Here is a 22,866-nt window from a genome sequence, read left to right as displayed (position 1 = left end):
GTAACTGTATTGTACGGTCATCAATTGTTATGTTATACTTTTGGTGAGTAACTGTATCGTACGGTCATCGATTGTTGTTATATTGTTGGTGAGTAACTGTATCGTACGGTCATCGATTGTTGTTATATTGTTGGTGAGTAACTGTATCGTACGGTCATCGATTGTTCTGTTATGTTGTTGGTGAGTAACTGTATTGTGCGGTCATCGATTGTGGCAGGTAGGTGCTGATTGGCTGGTTGTTCATCACTATCCATTTGATCACTTTCCAAGCTTAGTACATCTGGCCCGGTAACTGACAGTTACACACTAGAGAATCGATCCGATTGTCCTCCCATGTAAACCAATAACCAAACTCCCAGTAATGTTAGCATACTGGAACCTTATAATGCCCTGACAATGCTAATTGCTATATGAAAATAATTAAAATATGCAATGATTATTTGCGATGAATGTAAGAGACTATGGGGGTTATTCTGGTTCTCTTGGTCCCCCTCGCATTCGCAGAGGGGACCAAATGTTATGTAAAGCATCCATTCTCAGCCGTGCGGGGAACTTGCCGAGTGAGGGGGGGGGGGGATAGCGGCTGTGCAATTGGTGGGTGGCGTTAAATTCACATGCAGCGCTGTGTGTGTGGTCTAGAATAAGGACCACTAAGCAGCACTTGACCAGGCCCCCAGGCGGTCAGTACAGCGCCAATGCTCTGGAAAGGTTCCTGCCATCTGGGAACATCAGCAATGTTACAGAACACTCCGTATTTATGTGACACCTATGTGACACCTACTGTATATAAACCTTGGTGTTCTACGGTCACGATGCAAATTCTCTGCGTAATCATAACCAGGATTATAGGCTGAGGTGAGCATGCCGACGCAGGCAAATGGAAAATGCCACTTCAAAGGCCAGCTGTCACTAATAGATGACCCCCTTCATTTCATATGTCACACTTACTGCTTTGTCCTTATTGCACCTGTATACATCTGTATATTTCTGGAAGTTTTCTACTGTGCCGTATGTGTATATCGGAGGCCATTTTCCCAGAGACCTGCGCATGCACGCTAGACTATAAAAAGTGTCCCCCAGCTGTGGCATTACACCGCTGGCTATTGGAGCCCAATACTGGGTACATAAATAAGGGGGACTCCTACATTTTTGTCTCCCATATTTTTGTAACCAGGACGAGTTCAAGAGCCCAGTGCAGGTGTCACGGGTGATAGGCTGGATGAAATCGTGTGGTGCACAGGAGCCGGAGACGGACCAGAAGGAGAAGGGTTGAAACGTGCAGGTTTAATAATAGATTTCATCAATGATAAACAACTTCACTCAAATACTTTCTTTAAGTGGCAGTTAGGGGTAAACAATAATAAAGGGTACTTATGTAATATCTGGGCTCCCGTTTTTCTTATGAGACCGTGTCCCCTCGCGGGGCTCGCTGCGCTCGCCACGCTTCGGGCACGGTGGCTCGCTGCGCTCGCCACACTATATAAAATCAACTCCATGCGTAGTTGGATAATAGGGGTATGAAAAAATGGGGTGCATTTAACATGGGAGCCCAGATAATACATAAGTACCTAATAAAGTCCAGCACGGTACTTAAAAAGGGGCAGGCAGTTCTGTGAAACGTAACCCGAATGGCCAGAGGACATAGAAGAAGATAATGATCCGGAAAGAGACTGATATTGGTGGCACGGGTGAGTAATGTGCCCGCTGCGCTCTGCCGCGGCTGCGGGTGACAGTACCCCCCCTTTCTGGGTGACCCCAGGGCACCTACGCACCTTGTGTGGATTTCTTTGGAGAAATTGCTTTACCAGCTTTGGAGCATGCAGATCTACAGAATCCACCCAGGAATTCTCTTTGGGTCCAAATCCAACTCACTCTACCAAATACTGGATACGAGAATTGCGGCAACGGGAGTCTATGATGCGTCTCACCTCGAATTCAGCCTCTCTTTCTGAGGTTTGGGTACCTTCTTTTGATACATGTTCAATCTTAGAGGCTTGAGAAGAGAAACATGGAAAGAGTTTGAGATCCGTAGGGAAGAAGGGAGTTGGAGTCTATAGGCGACCGGATTAATGACTTGGGTGATCGGGAATGGCCCAATGAACCGGGAAGCCAGCTACATAGATGGCAAGCGAAGGCGTATGTGGACAGCCATACCCGATCTCCGACTTTCAAACTGGGAGCTGCCCTTCTTTTTCTGTCTGCCATCTTTTTGTATCGGGCAGATGCTTTAAGGAGAGCGGTGTGGACATCCGACCAGATTTTAGCAAACCGCTGTAGTGAGGAGGCTGCTGCGGGAACTTCGGAAGAGGATAAGTCTGAGAAGTCTGGAGATCGTGGATGTTTGCCGAATACAGTAAAGAAAGGAGTGGTGCCGGAGGAGGAGTGATAGGAGTTGTTATGAGCATACTCTGCCCAAGGTAGAAGATCCACCCAGTCATCTTGGGAGGAGGAGACAAACAATCGGATGAAGGCTTCCAAGTCTGTCTGGGCGTTGGTCTGGGGGTGAAAAGCGGTGGAAAACTTGAGTTTAACTTGTACAGCGGCACAGAGTGCTCTCCAGAACTTCGCAACAAACTGTACTCCGCGGTCGGACACAATCTCTTTGGGCAACCCGTGAAGTTTAAAGATACTCGAGATGAAGAGTTGAGCCAATACTGGAGCAGATGGAAGGCTTTTCAATGGGAAGAAATGAACCATCTTTGAGAACCGGTCAACCACTACCCAGATTACTGTATGGCCTTTTGAAGGAGGAAGTTTGGAAATCAAGTCCATTGACACATGGGTCCACGGTTCAGTTGGTATGGCTAGAGGAAGAAGAGGACCAGCGGGGAAGTTCTGGGCGTCTTATGTTGAGCACACTTCACACAAGAGGCGACAAAGCTGGCTACATCGCGTCAAATGGTTGGCCACCAGTAGGAGCGTAGCAGGAACATTAAGGTCTTTTGTGCTCCAGCGTGCCCTGCGAAGCGGGAAGAGTGTGCCCAGGACAATACCCTCTTGCGGAGTTTGAGAGGAACAAAAGTCTTGCCTGGAGGAGGAGAAGGCTGTAAGGTTACCTGGGCAAAGACCACTGGGTCGAGGATTGGCCGAGGAGGTGTCTCAAGATCTGAAGAGGCTTCAAAAGAACGGGACAGATCGTCCGCCTTGGCATTCATGGTTCCGGGTCGGAATTTGATTTGAAAATTAAAAAGTTCAAAAAACATGGCCCAGCGGGCTTGACGGGCAGTGAGGCACTGGGCATGTTTGAGAAATGAAAGATTTTTATGGTCAGAGTACACTGTGATCTTATGTTGTGCCCCTTCCAGCAGGTATCGCCACTCTTCCAATGTAGTTTTGACCGCCAACAACTCCTGCTCCCCTATGAGGTAATTCTTCTCTGCCGGGAGAAACTTCTTGGAGAGAAAGGCACAAGGGTGCAATTCATGATCCTCACCTCTTTGAGACAAGATGGCTCCTATCCCCTCCGAGGATGCGTCCACCTCGAGAATGAAGGGTCTGTCGAGATCCGGTTGGAGGAGGATTGGTGCAGTAACGAAAGCATCTGGAGACCATAGGCTTGGGTCTGCCCCCTTGCGGGTGAGAGCAGTGAGAGGGACAGTGATGGTAGAGAAATTCCGGATAAATCGATGGTAATAGTTTGAGAAGCCTAGGAATCTCTGGATTCCCTTGAGTGTGGTAGGCGCAGACCAGTCTTGGATGGCTCTCACCTTCTATGGGTCCATCTCTATCCCAGTCGCAGAAAGGATGTGGCCCAGGAACGGGATAGAGGTGACCTCGAAGACGCACTTATCCAACTTGCAGAAAAACTGATTTTGACGAAGGCGTCGTAGGACTTCCGATACTGTCTGTCTGTGAAGCTGAAGGTCAGGGAAAAAGATGAGAATATTGTCTAGATAGACTATTAAGGAATGGTACAATAAGTCCCGGAAAATATCATTGACGAACTGTTGGAAGATGGCGGGGGCGTTGCAAAGGCCGAATGGCATCACCAGGTATTCATAGTGACCGTCACGGGTGTTGAAAGCCGTCTTCCACTCGTCACCGGGACGGATCCAGATCAAATTGTAAACCCCTCGCAGGTCCAATTTTGTGAAAATTGACGCCCCTCTGATTTTATCGAACAGTTCAGTGATAAGGGGTAAAGGGTAACAATTTTTGATAGTGATATAGTTCAGTCCCCTATAATCGATACATGGCCGAAGTGTTCCATCCTTCTTTTTTACGAAGAAAAACCCAGCCCCAGCCAGCGAAGTAGATGGTCGAATGAAGCCTTTGCTTAGGTTTTCTTGAATGTAAGTGGACATAGCCTCGGTCTCGGGTAGGGATAAAGGATAGATGCGACCACGAGGAGGAAACTTCCCGGCCATCAGTTCTATCGGACAGTCCCAAGGACGGTGAGGAGGCAGGGTGTCAGCACCTCCCTTGCTGAAGACGTCTGAGAACGAGCGGTATGGTGCAGGAATGGACAAGGGTGGAGCTAGAGGAGACGGAGGACTGGTACTTCCTCTTTGAGAATTGGTCTGGTTGATCGGAAGGATTTGTGGAATGCAAGTAGATAGGCAATTCGCCCCTCAGGCCTTGACCTCCATGTTGGTCCAATCGATGTGAGGATTATGTTTGGAGAGCCAACGAAGGCCCAGAACCATCCCGTGTGAAGACTGCGGGAGAACAAAGAATTCTATGGACTCTTGATGTAGAGCTCCCACGAGCAAAGTCACTGAAGTGGTTTGATGGGTGATTTGCCCGCTACAGATACGGCTCCCATCCACTGCGGTGAGAACCAGCGGATGATCCAAGGATTGCACAGGCAAAGCGTGTTGGGTGACAAAAGAAGATGAAAGGAAGTTTCCTGCCGCTCCGGAGTCCAATAGGGCCTGAACTTGAATTCTCCCTTGGGGACACACAAGGGTAACCGGAATGGTGGAAACAGTTGAGGAGGGAGATGGAAGCAGGACTCCTAATCGGACCACCCTCGGGGAGATTAGGAGCGGTCGTTTCCCGGACGCAGCGGACAGGAAGATACCAAATGGGCTGAGGAGCCACAATACATGCATAAATTCTCTCGTCGTCTACGGGACTTCTCTTCGAAGGAGAGCCGGGAGCGGTTGATCTGCATGGGTTCATCTAGTGGCACAGCGGAAGGAGGATTTAGCTTGGGGACCGGTGCGACATTGGAGGAGAATCGAGAACGAAGGCGGTCCGCGCGATTCCTCTCAAGTTGACGTTCTTGGAGCCGTAGATCGACCTTGTTACATAATGAAATAAGTTCAGCCAGGGTGGAAGGAGAATCACGAGTAGTCAATTCGTCTTTGATGCGACCAGTGAGGCCATTCCAGAAAGCAGAGACGAGAGCCTCTTCGTTCCACTTTAGTTCTGAAGCCAGGGTTTGGAACTGCACAACATATTGTCCCACTGGGCGACTACCCTGGCGAATTCTTTAGATCTCAGTGGCTGCGGAGGACACCCTGCCAGGTTCGTCAAAGATGCGGCGGAAGGAGGCAACAAATTCTTCATAATTGTTGAGTATGGGATCTGCGTGCTCCGAAAGGGGCGATACCCACTCCAGGGCTGTTCCTGCCAGGAGAGACACAATGTATGCCAAACCCGAGCCTTGGGGGAAGGGAAGTTGGAAGGCTGGAGAGTAAAGTGAACGTCACATTGGTTCAGGAACCCACGACATCCTTTCGGTGACCCGTCATATTTACTGGGGGTTGACAGCTGTAGGTGATGAGGAGCAACTGGCCCTGGTGGAGCAGCTGAGACTGAAGCACCGGAAGTTGGGGTTGAAGAAACTGAGGGAGCCGCCTGAGGTGGTGATGGACTGGAGGAATTGAGCCACTTGATGCTGGGTAGCCTCTACTTGTTCCAAGCGAGCCATGATGCCTTGAAGTACGTCCGTCATGGAGGCCTGTGCTTCACTTGATTCCATCGGGTCAGTACAAACTGTTACGGGTGATGGGCTGGATGAAATCGTGTGGTGCACAGGAGACGGAGACGGACCAGAAGGAGAAGGGTTGAAACGTGCAGGTTTAATAATAGATTTCATCAATGATAAACAACTTCACTCAAATACTTTCTTTAAGTGGCAGTTAGGGGTAAACAATAATAAAGTCCAGCACGGTACTTAAAAAGGGGCAGGCAGTTCTGTGAAACGTAACCCGAATGGCCAGAGGACATAGAAGAAGATAATGATCCGGAAAGAGACTGATATTGGTGGCAGAAGAAATAGATCCGGAAGACTGAAACATGATAGAGATTGAAACACTGGATGGAGAGAGCCAGAGGAATGCTGTGCCGGGTAGCTCAGGGATACGAGAAGGTACTGGAGCTAGGCAGGACTTGCAGCATTGGTGTCAGGAGGGTGACTTTCCCAGTAGCAGAGCGCAGAGAGCAAGGCACCAGAGTCTGGAGAGAAGAGTCAGGATTCGGGAGTCAGCTGGGAGCTGTGAACGACTCTAGAGACTCTGAACAGCCCTAGGCAGATCTCCTATATCTCAAGAGGGCGGCTGCCATTGGCTGTCAGAGCAGTATGGGCGGAGACCTCGGACCTGGGCCAATCTGCTGCTGCCCTGTAGCAAGATGGCGACGCCGGACTCCCGGCGTCGCAAATGACACAAGCCGTCCGTGCCTCCCGGGATTCCCCTGCTGCCGTCCCCACACTAGGCCACCGCTGCCCGCTACCCAGACGCCGGAGCGCGCAACAAGCTAGCCGATGGCGGACGCGGACGGGTGAGTAATGTGCCCGCCGCGCTCTGCCGCGGCTGCGTGTGACAGCTGGTTTTTAAAATATTTTTTTGGACCCAGTATTTCTTAAACAAGGACCGGCTCAAAGAGTGTGCTGGGGGAGATCCCATGCCGTACCCGCCTCTCACTGACCTGTGTCGCCCGCATCTCACTGATCTGCGCCTGGATCTCACTGACCTGTGTCGCCCGGATCTCACTGACTTGCGCCGGGATCTCACTGACCTGCGCCGGGATCTCACTGACCTGTGTCGCCTTGATCTTACTGATCTGTGTCGCCCGGATCTCACTGACCTGTGCCGGGATCTCACTGACCTGCGCCGGGATCTCACTGACCTGCGCCGGGATCTCACTGACCTGTGCTTGCTTCTGTCAAACTTGTCTGCCAGACCCAGGTCTATATTTCTGGTGATTTTTGGTCATTTTTGGGTGGGATTTGATTATTTGCACCCTGTTACGTTTGCGATTTTTATACTTTTTAATGGGAAAACATCTGGATGCGATTTTTACTGTGATTTTCTGGTCACGGTTTTCTGGTCGCGGTTTACAGCAAATTGCACAGTACTACATTTGCGATTTGCAGTAAACATGCGATTTTGGATCGTACATTTATAAAACTCGCACTATTTTACATTTTTCATTGTATTGTATTGTAATTGTACACAATGGTTTCCCTAAATTCTTAAGCTGGGTACACATTAGATGATATCGTCTATGAACAGTATCGTTAACAAATTCCCTTGATCTCCCGGGAAAGGATATAGAGCATATACACTGATATCGCTAACAATACAATGCAGTGATGTCATCCTGTCCCCGCTCCTAACATGCTCCATGTACAGACGACAGAATACCGCGATAACCACCTGCGGGAGTGGGCGCCGTTAACGATATTGGGCCTACACATTGGACACTATTAAAAACGTTAGGGCCAAAATTTGCGATCTCATTTAATAAATTGCTTGTACCCAGCCTTAGACGTGTTGGGATACATTGTGCGCCCCTGATCTGTGTACATCACTAAGACGGATTACCATTACCGATGCTAGCTACTGTTATGTGATACATTATATGTGTGCGCACTGTTGCTTCTCATTATATTTTTTGTGGCCTTTTCCTCCCAGAATATCCGGCAGTTTCCGGAACTACTTTGCTTTCAGAGGATCCGAGACTTTTGCTTTCAGAATTCCTGCTGGCGGCAGCGTGAAAGAGGAGAGAACGTCGCTGAAATCGCAGAGCAATCTGCAGTCTGACCCCGTTCACCTTGGAAATTCAAAAAGTGTGAACAGTGCTCAGAAGTTCTGCTCCATGAAAGCGGCGAAGCAATCACCCGTCCGCCGGCTGCTGCCCCCTCCTGCCTTTCATGTGAGGGAAAACTAAAACGCAGACGATGTAGGTGAATCGGTGATGAAGATATTAGCTGGGAAGGATCACAGGGCGAGATAAAGCATGGACCCAGCAGCGCGCATCGTCTCCCAGCCCAGGCGCCGCTGGGAAGGATGGACGTGGCCCTCGTGGTGGAGGATAACAAACATCAGAGTACGGCCCCGTGGTACCTGATCACCAACATAGGCCCTGATTCTGGTTGGTTTGCAAAAGCAAACTCCTTCTTTAATGGAAAAATCCATGATGCACTGCAGGTGAGGCAGATGTAACAGGTGCAGAGAGCGTTAAATTTGGGTGGTGGGTATTCAAACTGATCTCTATATTGCAGGGTAAAAATAAAGCAGCCAGTATTTACTATGCACAGAAACAAAATAATTACCCGCAACTGTAACTAACTCTGCACATGTTACATCTGCCCCACCTGCAGCACAGCATGGTTTATTAAAGAAGTAGTTTGCTATTGCAAACCAACCAGAATCACCCTCATAATCTCATTATATGGGCACATTTATAGCTGATATTAACGGCTGACAATTATTCTCCTGACTGGTAACAACTGTTTCTAATAGAGCCCTGTTTCTGACTTAAATACTTTTCACGTGACAGGAATTATCAGGTATCTGCCTCCATGTATACAGAGGCAATGCTAAACCACACCTGAATCCGGCCCCTTACCCGTAATACTGTAAGTTAGACTGTAGACACAGACTCTGATCTGTAGGACCATAGTAGCAGGTATTATACACAAGTATCACACACTATGGCAGACAAGTGGGATGTACAGTAGCTGGGCCTGGTGGTGAGGTCAATGTCATAACTGAATGCGTCTTGCCACTGTCTGCAGGCTACAATTATCTTTGCCCAGACGAGGACACTTCTGTGGGTGGCAAAGTAGGGGGGAGGGGGGGGGGGGGATTAATCAATGTGTGAGGTTTTTTTTTTCCTGTGGGGCCAGGTGTCTTTATTTTTTCCTTTGGGGCCAGTTGTATGTGTATTTTCCTGTAGTGCCAGGTGTGTGTATTTTTAATGTGGGGCCAATGTGTATGTATTTTCCTGGGGGGCCAATGTGTGTGTATTTTCCTGGGGGCCCAATGTGTGTGTTTGTTTTCCAGTGGGGCCGATGTGTGTGTGTGTTTTTTTTTCTATGTGGTGCCAGGTGTGTGTATTTTTCCTGTGGAGCAAAAGTGTTTTTGTGTGTGTGTGTGTGTGTGTGTGTGTGTGCGCGTGTGGTCTCTGAAATGTCTCCCGCAGGGTGCTCGTTGTCCTGCGCTGGGATGTGTGGTTTCTTCCCTCCTCATTTACATAACCTGCATCTAATGCATGGCAGAGGGAAGAGATAAAAACAGATCATTAATGGAACAAACATTGATTGAACACATTGCTGGCTATCCGTGTGAGTGAATTGTAATATATAAAATGCTAATTCCTTCAGTCCACCCGATGCTGCTGTAGTTCTAAGGCCATTGTGTTTGTAAGATTTCTCTGATTACACTTATAGTAATGGGGCATACACACACGGGGAGGGGCTGACAGTGATGCTACATAGCGCTGTGGCACTGAGCGGTCTGTTAGGGCCAGTGTTCTCAGTGATTGTAGCTTTATCCAGCATGCTGGATATTACTGGCCGCGGTGATAGCGATATGTGGGGCTGGGCGTCACAATGCCCCTACACATGGTGCGATGTAAGTGCATTTTATCCCTAAATAGCTACGTGTTAGGGGTCATACTCGTGGGGTGATTTTTCCTTACTTTGTTAGCGATATGTCTAGATTGTTTGGAAATGAAGTACACCTCACCATCATGCAGGCAAAATCTAGATAGATCGCCTAGAAAGTGCATAAAGAACCATTAGCACAGATTGTCCATACATCGCAATGTGTGTGGGCGATCTAGTCATTGGGGAAATCGCCTACACGACGCTCAGCAGGATCCCCCCCTCCGTGTGTGTGTGTACGGAGGAAGCTTGGTGCATACAGTAACTAGATTTAATAATTTTCAAAACATTCTTACTTACACATACACGCACACACACACATATACACACGAACATGCACACATATACACACACACACATATATACATATACACGCACAAATACACCCATTACTGTGCTCCTTACTGTACCGCACCCCTTATTATAACCCTTACTGCAGTGTACCCCAGACTGTACCCCCTCACTGTACCTCTTACTGCACTGCACCCATCACTGTACCCCCTTACTGTACCTCTTACTGCACCCCTTAATGTTCCTCTTGCTGCAATGTACCCCTTACTGTACCCCTTACTGCACCCCTTAATGTTCCCCTTGCTGCACTGCACCCCTTACTGTACCTCTTACTGCACCCCTTAATGTTCCCCTTGCTGCAATGTACCCCTTAATGTTCTCCATACATCTTGCTTCACAGAGGGAGAATTTGTATCTGCGGTTCACCAGAAAGAGAAAAGTATACCTCAAACATTGGTGGTTACTCAGACCTGATTGCACAGCTGCAAATTCGCAGGCCGGGGGATTATCGATAGCGTATGTCTCACAGTATGCGCGCGCACGGTCATCCTACGTCTTCACTGGCCATAAATAAGTTAATGGACATGAAGTCAGCATTTGTCAGGAATCATTACATGGTGAGCGGCTGTTATCTGGGAGTGTCAGGGAATACACAGGCGTGGCCAGGTGTGTGAGGGGAAGTCATGTGATGTCAGCTCCGCCCCGATCAGCCTGATTCTATCACAGCTGCTGAGTAAGTCCTGGGCTACGCACAGACTGCACACACTGGGGAATCATTACATGGTGAGCGGCTGTTATCTGGGAGTGTCAGGTAATACGCAGGCGTGGCCAGGTGAGTGAGGGGAAGTCATGTGACATCAGCTCCGCCCCCGATCAGCCTGATTCTATCACAGCTGCTGAGTAAGTCCTGGGCTACGCACACACTGGGGCATCATTACATGGTGAGCGGCTGTTATCTGGGAGTGTCAGGTAATACGCAGGTGTGACCAGGTGTGTGAGGGGAAGTCATGTGATGTCAGCTCTGCCCCCGATCATCCTGATTCTATCACAGCCGCTGAGTAAGTCCTGGGCTACGCACAGACTGCACACACTGGGGAATCATTACATGGTGAGCGGCTGTTATCTGGGAGTGTCAGGTAATACGCAGGTGTGACCAGGTGTGTGAGGGGAAGTCATGTGATGTCAGCTCCGCCCCCGATCTGCCTGATTCTATCACAGCCGCTGAGTAAGTCCTGGGCTACGCACACACTGCACACACTGGGGCATCATTACATGGTGAGCGGCTGTTATCTGGGAGTGTCAGGTAATACGCAGGTGTGACCAGGTGTGTGAGGGGAAGTCATGTGACGTCAGCTCCGCCCCCGATCAGCCTGATTCTATCACAGCCGCTGAGTAAGTCCTGGGCTACGCACACACTGGGGATCTACTTAAAGGTTAATTTTGATTGATTTAAAATAATTGAAGGTTAATGAAATCAATGTTGTACATCCAAGGACAAAACACATCTATTATTATTTAACAATAAATATACAAAAAGACACCTGTCAGCAAATGTGTATTTCAGCCCATGAAACCCATCATCAATTGAGACCATTTTTTAATCAATTAACATCGCCCGTTAGAAAAGTCCCCTCTGGCTGTGCTAAGTTCTGTACCTTGGCAAACGGCGGATTTCGCGGGGCACTGGTACAAATTGGGGCTCACTGCAGATCCAGTGCTGCATGCCAACTGCTGGAGCAGATGGTGGAGCACCGGGATTGGCCAACTCGGGAGTAACACATTTCACAAGCGAGACAGACCATATCCGGATAGCTGGTAGACAACATTAAGGTCGACAGTCCATAGGTCAACACCATATGGTCAATACATAGGGTTAGGCTGTATATGGAGGTTAGGCTGCGGAGTTAGGGTTAGGCTGCGGAGGGAAGGTTAAGGTTAGACTTTTGAGGAAAGGTTAGGGTGCGGAGGGAGGGTTAGGCTGCAGAGGGAGGGTTAGGGTGCGGAGGGAGGGTTAGGCTGCGGATGGAGGGTTAGGCTGCAGAGGGAGGGTTAGGCTGCGGAGGGGGGGTTAGGCTGCATAGGGAGGGTTAGGCTGCAGAGAGGGGGTTAGGCTGCAGAGAGGGGGTTAGGCTGCAGAGGGAGGGTTAGGGTGCAGAGGGAGGGTTAGGCTGCAGAGGGAGGGTTAGGCTGCAGAGGGAGGGTTAGGCTGCGGAGGGGGGGTTAGGCTGCATAGGGAGGGTTAGGCTGCAGAGGGAGGGTTAGGCTGCGGAGGGAGGGTTAGGCTGCAGAGGGAGGGTTAGGCTGCAGAGGGGGGTTAGGCTGCAGAGGGAGGGTTAGGCTGCGGAGGGGGGGTTAGGCTGCATAGGGAGGGTTAGGCTGCAGAGGGAGGGTTAGGCTGCAGAGAGGGGGTTAGGCTGCAGAGAGGGGGTTAGGCTGCAGAGGGAGGGTTCGGCTGCAGAGGGAGGGTTAGGGTGCAGAGGGAGGGTTAGGCTGCGGAGGGGGGGTTAGGCTGCGGAGGGAGGGTTAGGGTGCGGAGGGAGGGTTAGGCTGCAGAGGGAGGGTTAGGGTGCAGAGGGAGGGTTAGGCTGCGGAGGGGGGGTTAGGCTGCGGAGGGAGGGTTAGGCTGCGGAGGGAGGGTTAGGCTGCAGAAGGAGGGTTAGGCTGCGGAGGGAAGGTTAGGGTACGGAGGGAGGGTTAGGCTGCGGAGGGAGGGATAGCCTGTGGATGGAGGGTTAGGAGTAGACTGTTAGTATACTTCCCCAGTCCCTGTTGGGATTCTGACCATACGGATGCCGCTGTCTCTCTTCTGACCGCCGGCCATCTGTATGTATCCCATGCACAGGAGAGATTATCCTGCCTCAGCCTTTTCTAAGTACCCTGATGACTGAAATTGTGCTAATTATAATGGTTTTCACATAAAAACACAATTTTAAAACAAGTGCATTAATTTTGTGCGACTCCGGACGATTTTAAAAACATGATTCTTCAGAAATCGGCTAATTGAATTGTTGCCAATTTTGACACCTCTTGGTTCAATGGGGAGTCTGCGCAGTCGTGTTTGATATGCGACATGTATACGAACTGACCAATAGTAGATTCCCGATTCGCAAAATCGCAGCTATTGGAAAACGCCAAATCAACGAATCACAATAAAAATACAATAACTACGATCTCCTGTTCAACCCCCTCCAATATCTAGAACAGCTCAATGTAAACACACAGATGCACACATATATATATATGTATATATATTACACACACTCGTCCTATGCCATCAGAAGGGCATCCCAGCGCTCATGTCGCCGCTACTGTAATGTGACATTTATATATGCAGACCTGCTCATTTCTTACTAACAAGTACAAAAAGGTCAAATGTTGGATAACAGAGTGTGTACCAATTTTATTTACATATTTCAACAATCTACTTGTGTGTCCTGTGCTGCCAATGTAGCGGTTTGGCCGCCATCCACCGTAATCTGTTCTCCTTCATTATGTTAATCTGTGGGCGGAAAGACTTCTGTCATCTTCAAATCGCTTGTACAGCAACGGTAAACACCTAGGCTTGTCTGTAATTGGACAGGTGTCTGCTGCCGTGTCACCCAGGTTTTAATTCAATTAAAAAGCTGGCCACTCCGCTCTCATTACCCGCTGATTCCCTTTGATCTTATCGCCTGCCTGTGAAATTTACACTCAGCAAGTGTTCAGATCGGAGTACAAGCTCAGCAGTTCCGCAACGCAGACCACTGACATTTATACGCTCATTTCTCGCTTCTTTTCTGATTTTTTCTTTTTTTTGCAGATTGGAGCAAGGTCCGGACAAAATGCAAAACCGATGTATTATTCTGATTAGTGCTGCTGCCATGTTATTATCTTAGCACTATTGGGTAGGAATAAAGATGCACAGCGTATGTGGGCTTCATACAAAAGCACCTTCTATTTACCCTGCATGCACTCTAATAAATACATGTGGCCCCTTGGAAAGACAGGAAAGTATCTTGATTTTTCAGGCCGCCCACTTAGCGAGTGAAGTGGTCTCTCCGAGCGGCGGATGAAGTGATTCTAGCAGAAACACGGCATCATAGCCACGCCCAGGGCCGGCGCCACCACTAGGCAGCCTTAGGCATTTGCCTAGGGCGCCGGCCACTGGAGGTCGGCAGTTTGGAGCTGCCCCCTCGGATGGAGGTGAGCGGTCACAACTCCCCCCCACCCCCCTGCAGCGACTCGGGGATGCTGCATCACCCACCAACCCACCCCGGAGCGTCCCGGCGACCCGCGCTGCTTCACCCGGGAAGCACACACGCCCCCCCCCCCCCCCCCCGCTGGAAAGTCGCGCCGCATCGCTTCACCCGGCAAGGCCCCCACCGGGGAGCATCGCGGTGCTGCATCGCATGGCTCTACCCCCACTCCACCACGTGGAGTAACACAGGTGAGTGCCAGGGCGACCTCCCTGGGGAGCAGGGGAGTGATTGAGCGCACCGGAGGCCCCCCCCTCCCCCTGCCTGGGGCGCTCCGGTGCCTAGCACCGGCCCTGGCCACGCCCCCTGCTTTGTAACACCAGTAATCTCAGCATTGTAAAGTGGGGGTGTGGCTACAGTCATGCGATCACAATCACATCTTTACGGTCACAAACCCATACCTCCCAACATTACCCTCTCCAGGAGGGACACATTGCTCTGCTTCTGGACTTTCTTCTTAATTTATGATTGCCATCACCTGTGTTGAGCAGGTTAATTGAAGAGAAAGGTGTTTGAACACAGGTGATGGCAATCATATATTAAGAGGGAAGTGCAGGAGCAGAGCAATGTGTCCCTTCTGGAGAGGGTCATGTTGGGAGGTATGACAAACCTGTCTGAATCCTGTGTATCTGGCCTGTCATGTCTGCTATTCACTTCTGTGTATTCCAGCCAGCTGCAATTAGACTGCAATCATGCTTCCTAGAGAGACTATGCTTGCTAGTAATTAGCACCGGTGGTAGTCCTAGTTCTGTGTGAGATCTTCTACTGCCAATCATGCGTAGTCCGGTTCCCTGTCATAATTGCCCAGCCAATCCCGGCTTCTCAGTGTATGCTGGGAGATCCAAGACACAGTGTTAGGGCTTCAGTTGTCTCCTGTTGGTACAGTTGTGCTTTGTCTGCTGTAGTGTGTTCTAGTTCCAGGTATTCCAGCTCCTGTGATCCTGTGTCCAGTTAAAGGGATACTCACCAGTGGCCCGAACCAGCATCAATCTCAGGAGTGTGGAATTTGCCATTCGCTGCATTTCCCACTTCTGCGCATGCACAGCTGCTGCCGCGCACATGCACAAAGCTCGAACTGCAGTTTGAGCGACGGTGGGGACGGAAATGTGGTGTTGGGAGGCGTGGTCCAGACAACTGGGGCACATCCGGACTGTTTTTCAAGGTGGTTTAGGACGGCTGAGTGCCTTGCACCTGCCTCCGTAGCCAGCGGACTGCCACAGATGTGATCCCATTGCCGGGAGGGACTGTGCATGCTGGGCTACCCCCAGCAATTGAGAGACACCAGTTGCAGTTTTGACTTTTAGCAAGTGACCACGTAGGTCAATATTTACTCGGCGGCTGATCCTGATGTCTTGGGGTCTGGCGTTGACAACATCGCTCCTTCCCTGTAAAGGCCGGGTCTGCCTGCGTTGTCATCAGCACTCCCAGAAAACAGCAGGGTGCTGCCCCCAAATCCCGGCTGCCTGTCGATCATCTTGCGAACGGCCAGGGACGAAAAGCCACCACTTTTCGGTCGTTAATTGGTTGGGCAGCTAACGGGGTTCAGTCAGGCCTATATCAGAGTGTACTGTACATCAAAAACACAACTGTGCCAGTGTTCCGAGCCCTCAGTCAGACCCTCTGACTTTAACTCCTACACTGCCAGGCCGCAGCGGGCACTGTGTAATCCATCAGTACCTAAAGTCCCATTTACTCCATTTGCCCCTCCTCAGAATTAGGGAATATTTCAGCCTGTGGGCCTAGTTACACAGATTGATAGTGAGGTGCTTCCGGACCATGAAAGCCGCCTGCTAAATTATTTTCGCTGGACAATTTTAGTGAGGTTGAGTCACCCTGTTTTTCTCTAAATCATAAATATATTTTATGTGGAGAAATTGTGGAGACGTAACCTGCATTTCATCTTTTACATGCGATAAGGCCCAAGGTTTGCACCTGTCAAGGACTAATTCTGCTATCATTTGCTACAGCAAAATGGCCACATCTTTCATCGCTATGGCTGGAGCGGCGCACTTAAGCGCAGGAATCACCACACGGAGTGCACTTACACATGTCATAGGCTGTTTGTTAAGGTCACATATAAAGATGGCAGAAGTGTAACAAATAGAAGACGAACGATCTGAGTCGCGGAACATTACAGTAATTCCCGGACCGGCGTGATAGGATGAAACGTGCAATTATTACTTATTGTGTGAGGACGATGATCGCTACGCGATAACTTATTATCCTCCGACAGAGCACGGTGCTGTGCAAGGGTCACAAACGGGCGCTTTGTATCATTTATATATAAATACATGTCGAAAGACGTTCAGTACAAGAGAATGATTCTCCCCTACTGTACTGTACGCAGAGCGATCCGTGATCCAGCCAATGCCACAGAGACAGACCGATGATGGCGGAAATCACTGTCCGCTGCGCATGCACATTAGAATCTGAGCCCTCCAGAGCTGCCGGTTAGGAGGCTGCACTCACTGGCATATATTCAATGCCGTGGGCGAGCGGTGACTGCGAGCAGGACTTTTTTCCTGCAGTCACCGCTCACCCTGTCAGTATTCAACTGACCCCCCTCATTCGCAAATTTCCCCTGGCTCCGTTTTTTGAGGGAGGGGGAATTTGCGAATGTGCCTCCAAAAGCTGCGAGAGCCGAGGCTAATTACAGCGAGTTTGCTGCACTAGCCTCGGCTCTCGCAGTTTAGGGGAATCCTCGCAGTTCTGTGACTGCGAGGATTCCCCCGGAACGTTGCATAGTGCGAGCGGCCGGCGCGGGGGTTAAACTGCGAGGATCACTGGTTTTCTGTGATCCTCGCAGTTTAACCCCCTCGCCGGCCGCTCGCACCGGCATTGAATACTGCACATTGTCTCGCTTGTAAAGAGCTTGTACAATTGGGACTAAAATAGCAAAGGACACTTCTGATAGAACCTGACCGTTGCAATATTAGGACTTGCCTACCCTCCCGGAATGGCCGGGAGGGTCCCGCAAATTGGGTCCCCCTTCCGGCCCCCTGGGAAGGGGGGCAAGTCTCCCGCATTTTCCCCACAGTCCCTGCTCCCCCCTTCCCCGGTATAAAATGATGAATTTTGTGGGTCCGCGGGGAGGGGGCGGGGCTAAAATGACGTGATTCGCGTTATTTCGCGCCATTTGAGCCCCTCCCCCATCCAAGGACCCAAAAAATAGATGTGGCTGTCTGTTATGGGGACGGGGCTTGGTGACGTCAGCCTCGCCCGCTCTCAAAACGAAGCCTCTTCCCGCCCCCCTTTCACTCTTCTTTGTGCTTCTCTCGGAGAGAAGTCTGCAAAAGCCGGCAAGTACTGTATGCTTGCATGGCGTCACAGGTGAAACACGGGGGGAAGGGGGGGATTAATGCAGCTCCGTACAGTTTGAGAATAAGGTAACATTTTTGAAAAATACATTCAATTCTGAGAGAGGATTTGTACACATACAGTACAATACAAAAACTGCAGTGCCGCATGGGTTCAGGCCTCGGGTTTAAGCCCCTTAGTTAATTATCTATTATTTGAGGATTGATAGACTGTTGTCTGCCTTGCGCTTAGTAATCACCAGCGCTGTAATAAAATCAATATACTCCGTCACTACGCCCAAATGTCCAGCTGTGTTTTTGAAAATTTAAGAGGAAAATGGAGAAAAAAGCCCCAGAGTTCCCCCCTCTGTATAAATGTCCGAGGACCCCGAGGGGAAAATGAAATCTAGCAAGAGAAACAGAGATTGGGGATCGCATATACCTGAGTGTTATAGACTAGAACGTACCATTGCCTTGGCTGGTGTCTACGATGACAGTACTGACTGTGGACACATCGGAGCTGCTCTCGGCGGTCAGTATGTAGCGCTGAATGAGTCCTCTGATCCCAGCGGGTCTGTCCCAGGCCACGGTCACGCTGTCTCCACTTACACCGAGAACTCTTAGCGGACTTTGCAGGCTTAGTGGAACTATATGGGTAAGACAGAAGATAGACATGGGCGAGCGGATAAAATCAACAGAATTTGACTTATGCACCATACTGAGCGAGCCACACTGAGCGCACCATACTAAACGCATCAAACTAAACATTCAATACTGAGTACACCATACTAAACGCATCATACTGAACACGCCATATTGAGCGAGTCACACTCAGCGCACCATACTGAATACACCATATGAAGCATGCTGTACTGAGCACGCCATACTGAACGCACCATAAGGAGCGTGTTGTACTGAGCACTCCATATGGCATTCAGTATGGCGTGCTTTGTACAGCATGCGCCATATAGAGCGTGGTGTACTGAGTATGCCATTCTAAACGTACCATAATGAGGGTGCCGCACTAAGTGCGCAATACTGAAAGTACCATAAGAGCATGCCGCACTAAGTGCGCCATACTGAATGCACCATAAGGAGGGTGCCGCACTAAGTGCACCATACTGAATGCACCATAAGAAGGGTGCCGCACTAAGCGCACCATACTGAATGAACCATAAGGAGGGTGCCGCACTAAGCTCACCATACTGAATGCACCATAAGGAGGGTGCCACACTAAGCGCGCCATACTGAACACACCATAAGGAGGGTGCCGCACTAAGCGCACCATACTGAACGCACCATAAGGAGGCTGCCGCACTAAGCGCACCATAAGGAGGGTACTGCACTAAGTGCGCCATAATGAATGCACCATAAGGAGGGTGCCGCACTAAGCGCGTCATAATGAATGTACCAGACGGAGGGTGCCGCACTGAGCGTGACATAATGAACTCGCCATAAGGAGCATGCCGCACTAAGGGTGACATTCTATGCTTTGCGCTAAATGCGCATGTTTTTTTCGCGCACCACATCGCCGCAAATCGCCTTTTTTCAATTCGCACTTTTTCAGTCAAAATTCGCTTATTTAATGTGATGCGCATTGGAGGCTGAAAAGTGCGAAGAGGCGCGATTTGCGGCGAAGTGGTGCGCTGTCTTTAGTCCTGAAAATGTGCGATTTTCATGTCTGAAAATCGCACGTTTGCAGGACAGCGCAAAGTTAAAAAAAAAAAACGAGCGCGGGGTCCCCCGCCCGAGCATAACCAGCCCCGGGCTCATTGAGCCGGTGCTGGTGACATAAAATCAGGGTCCCCGACAAATAGGGGTCCCCTTGATTTCATGAAACCAGCACCAGGCTCAAGGTCCGGCGCTGGTTCCCAAAATACGGGGGACAAAATGACTAGGGGTCCCCCGTATTTTAAGAACCAGCACCGGACACAACCAGCCAGCAGGGTAATGCCACAGCCGGGGGAAACTTATTATATAAGCTCCCGCGGACAAAGCATTAACCCCCTGGCTGGTCAGCATGGGCAGGGGTCCTGGGGAAGTGGGGACCCCCCCCAAATGAAGGGGTCCCCCCCCTCCAGGACTTACCAGCCCATGCTGATAGTCCGGGGCTGTCCCCGTTGCCCCTGGGCGGTGGGCATCGGGCTGATGATTTGTGTAAAAAAAAGAATAAAAACTATTGTTTTCTACTGGCGAACTATGAGTCCCAGCAAGCCTACCCCGCATGCTGGGACTTGGAGAACCACAAGTCCCAGCATGCGGGGCATTAAAGGGCCCGACTTTCTCGGCTCCTGATTGGCCAGAAATCATTCTGTGCAGAGACGCCGAGGAGGAAACATCTCTGCGCCTCTCAAAGTCCTGCGTGCCGGGTACCAGATGGGAGCAGCGCTGTCACCGGAGAGGATGCCGAGGTCGTCGCCGGGGACCAGGTGAGTTGGATTTCCTTCCTTAGGTACCCCTGGGGACTACCTCGGATCCCGGATTCTGCAGCCCAGGAGCCCCGGAACCCCAGGACCAGCCCCGGAACCAGGACCAAGGCCCCGGAACCGGACTCTTCTGCCCTGGAGCCCCGGAGGACGGACCCAGGATCCAGGGACCGACCTACGGGCTCAAGGTAGGTAAGTATCAGTGTGTGTGTGTTTTGTGTGTATTAAACTTTTATTTTACAGTGTGTCAGTGTGTTTTTGTTAACTATTTTTTGTACTGCAGAACTACAAGTGCCAGCGGGCCCTTTAATGCCCCGCATGCTGGGACTTGTGGTTCTCCAAGTCCCAGCATGCGGGGTAGGCTTGCTGGGACTCATAGTTCGCCAGTAGAAAACAATAGTTTTTATTCTTTTTTTTACACAAGCCATCAGCCCGATGCCCACCGCCCAGGGGCATCGGGGACAGCCCCGGACTATCAGCATGGGCTGGTAAGTCCTGGAGGGGGGGGGACCCCTTCATTTGGGGGGGGGTCCCCACTTCCCCAGGACCCCTGCCCATGCTGACCAGCCAGGGGGTTAATGCTTTGTCCGCGGGAGCTTATATAATAAGTTTCCCCCGGCTGTGGCATTACCCTGCTGGCTGGTTGTGTCCGGTGCTGGTTCTTAAAATACGGGGGACCCCTAGTCATTTTGTCCCCCGTATTTTGTGAACCAGCGCCGGACCTTGAGCCTGGTGCTGGTTTCATGAAATCAAGGGGACCCCTATTTGTCGGGGACCCTGATTTTATGTCACCAGCACCGGCTCAGTGAGCCCAAGGCTGGTTATACTCTGGCGGGGGACCCCGCGCTCGTTTTTTTTTTTTTTAACCCTTTCTTTTATTTTTTACAGCAGAACCCTGCACAGAACATTGCGATCTGTGCAGGGTTCTGGCTAATTCGCCTAACAGACCCTGGTCTGAAATAAGTGCGATAATTAGGCACCAAAAAAGTGCGATGTGCAAATGCGCATTGCATTAAATAAGCGACTTGTATACTTTTCTATACGAAAACATCTGGATGCGATAAAAATGCGAATTAATCTCGCACTTTTACTCAGCATACCTTAACGCACATAATATGCGATTTCAGTCCCTTAGCGCATCCCATTAAATTAGCGATTTAATGGAAAAATGCGATATCGCCATTTTCTGGTCTAATTAACGCCAAAAAACGAAAATCGCATCTCATAGAATGTCACCCTAAGTGCGCCATACTGAATGCACCATGAGGAGCATGCCGCACTAAGCGCACCATACTGAACGCACCATAAGGAGCATGCCGCACTAAGCGCACCATACTGAACGCACCATGAGGAGCATGCCGCACTAAGCGCGCCATACTGAACGCACCATTCGTGCTTTGAAAAGCTGTAATAATTAGACACTGACTTACCGGCTGCTTTAGAACGTCCGCGACTCCAATCGCTAAATCCTGATCCCGCTTCATTTGAAGCAATTACTCTATACAAGTATTCTGTAAAACAAAGCTTTATATCATTATGTAACTTCTCGCTGTGTGACAGGAAGTGACAGGAAATGGGACATTCGCTATATCGCTATATTGTGCTGGACTAATGATATAATGTGAATAAATATCAGGTCGCGGCTCAATGTGTCGCTCCCGGCGCCTGATTACTAAGCGCATTTCACCATGACCGTATATAACATAGAAATGCCGTAATAATATCACTGGAATCTTACATTTTGGGGGTCAAAACAGTTGAGCTTTATCAGCTTGTACAGCGCAACGGAATATGCTGGTGCTATATAAATATCAATAACAGCCGCTGCTTAGTAAATCTTGCCCATGATCAGTTACATTGGGACAGTCCAGGACAAAACCCAATATACTTATATTAGGGGATGCAGTTATTAGGTAGATCCTATTTAGGTCGACATGCATTGGGTCGACTACTAAATGTTGACATGGCTTAGGTCGACACATGATAAAGATCAATGTGGCTAAGTCGACAATCGTTAGGTCAACAATAGGAAGGTTGACAGTCAAAAGGTCAACATGAGTTTTTCTAAATTTTCTGTCCCGAATGTCGACACAGTCGACATGGATACCCCCAAAGTGTACTGTATGCTCAATATCATTACCAATACTGTACATATTGGACCTTATTCAGGTCCCCTCGCTCGGTTGGTCAATCCCCCCCCCCCCCCCCCCAGACTAGAAGGGAGGACACCAGGTACCTGCGAATGGCTGCACACTGTGGTCATGGAACATTTCCTCTCTGCCTCTGTGAATGATGACGGAGTCATTCCCTCTGCAGGTACCGGTGCGGCCAGTCACCGGGCAGCCATCCAGACTGACCCTCACCGCCGAGCTGGACACCGCTGCAAGGGCCACAGGGGCCACTCCGGGGGTAAAACGCAAATCCTTCATGCAGCCGCCGAAACCTGGAAACGGACAGAGATTCCTATAATGTATGGGATGCGGTGTGTCCTGCGTGTCACATAACAATATCATACAAATAATAATGACACAGGGATATAAATCTGTCATATGCTGTATATCCTAAAATCTATATATTGTATAAGGGATGTATAGCGCAAAGATGTGACGGCCAGACACAGCACAGTACCAACTACAGGCATTGCAGGCGGACACCGCCCAAGGTGCACGACTCACCTATATCACCGTCAAGGGTATGTACACCCGCCTACTAACTTCACTCCCCACCTTACAAGGTGTGGGTGGCAACTGCGCTGAGTTAGTGGCGTAGAAGGTTGC

The 22,866-nt window shown here is 50.0% G+C and overlaps 1 protein-coding gene across 8 annotated transcripts in view; it reads right to left on the bottom strand.

Annotated features, from left to right (window-relative positions):
- Positions 1-22,866, bottom strand: part of USH2A (usherin) — a 739,769-nt gene that overhangs the window by 418,395 nt on the left and 298,508 nt on the right. For 7 of the 8 annotated variants that reach the window (XM_083175163.1, XM_083175160.1, XM_083175162.1 and 4 more), the window contains exons 27-29: positions 22,326-22,532; positions 21,520-21,600; positions 18,131-18,310 (exon numbers count right to left, since the gene is read on the bottom strand). In XM_083175163.1, the coding sequence (XP_083031289.1) occupies positions 18,131-18,310; positions 21,520-21,600; positions 22,326-22,532 (468 nt within the window). Of the gene's footprint in view, positions 1-13,563; positions 13,632-18,130; positions 18,311-21,519; positions 21,601-22,325; positions 22,533-22,866 lie in introns of those variants that run through there. The other variant, XM_083175167.1, reaches the window with a different exon arrangement.

This window comes from Crinia signifera, chromosome 3 (assembly GCF_055691185.1).
Source record: "Crinia signifera chromosome 3, ASM5569118v1, whole genome shotgun sequence".
NCBI classification, from domain to species: domain Eukaryota; kingdom Metazoa; phylum Chordata; class Amphibia; order Anura; family Myobatrachidae; genus Crinia; species Crinia signifera.
Note: the sequence above shows the minus strand (reverse complement) of the source record. Positions and strands in the feature narration are given on the sequence as shown.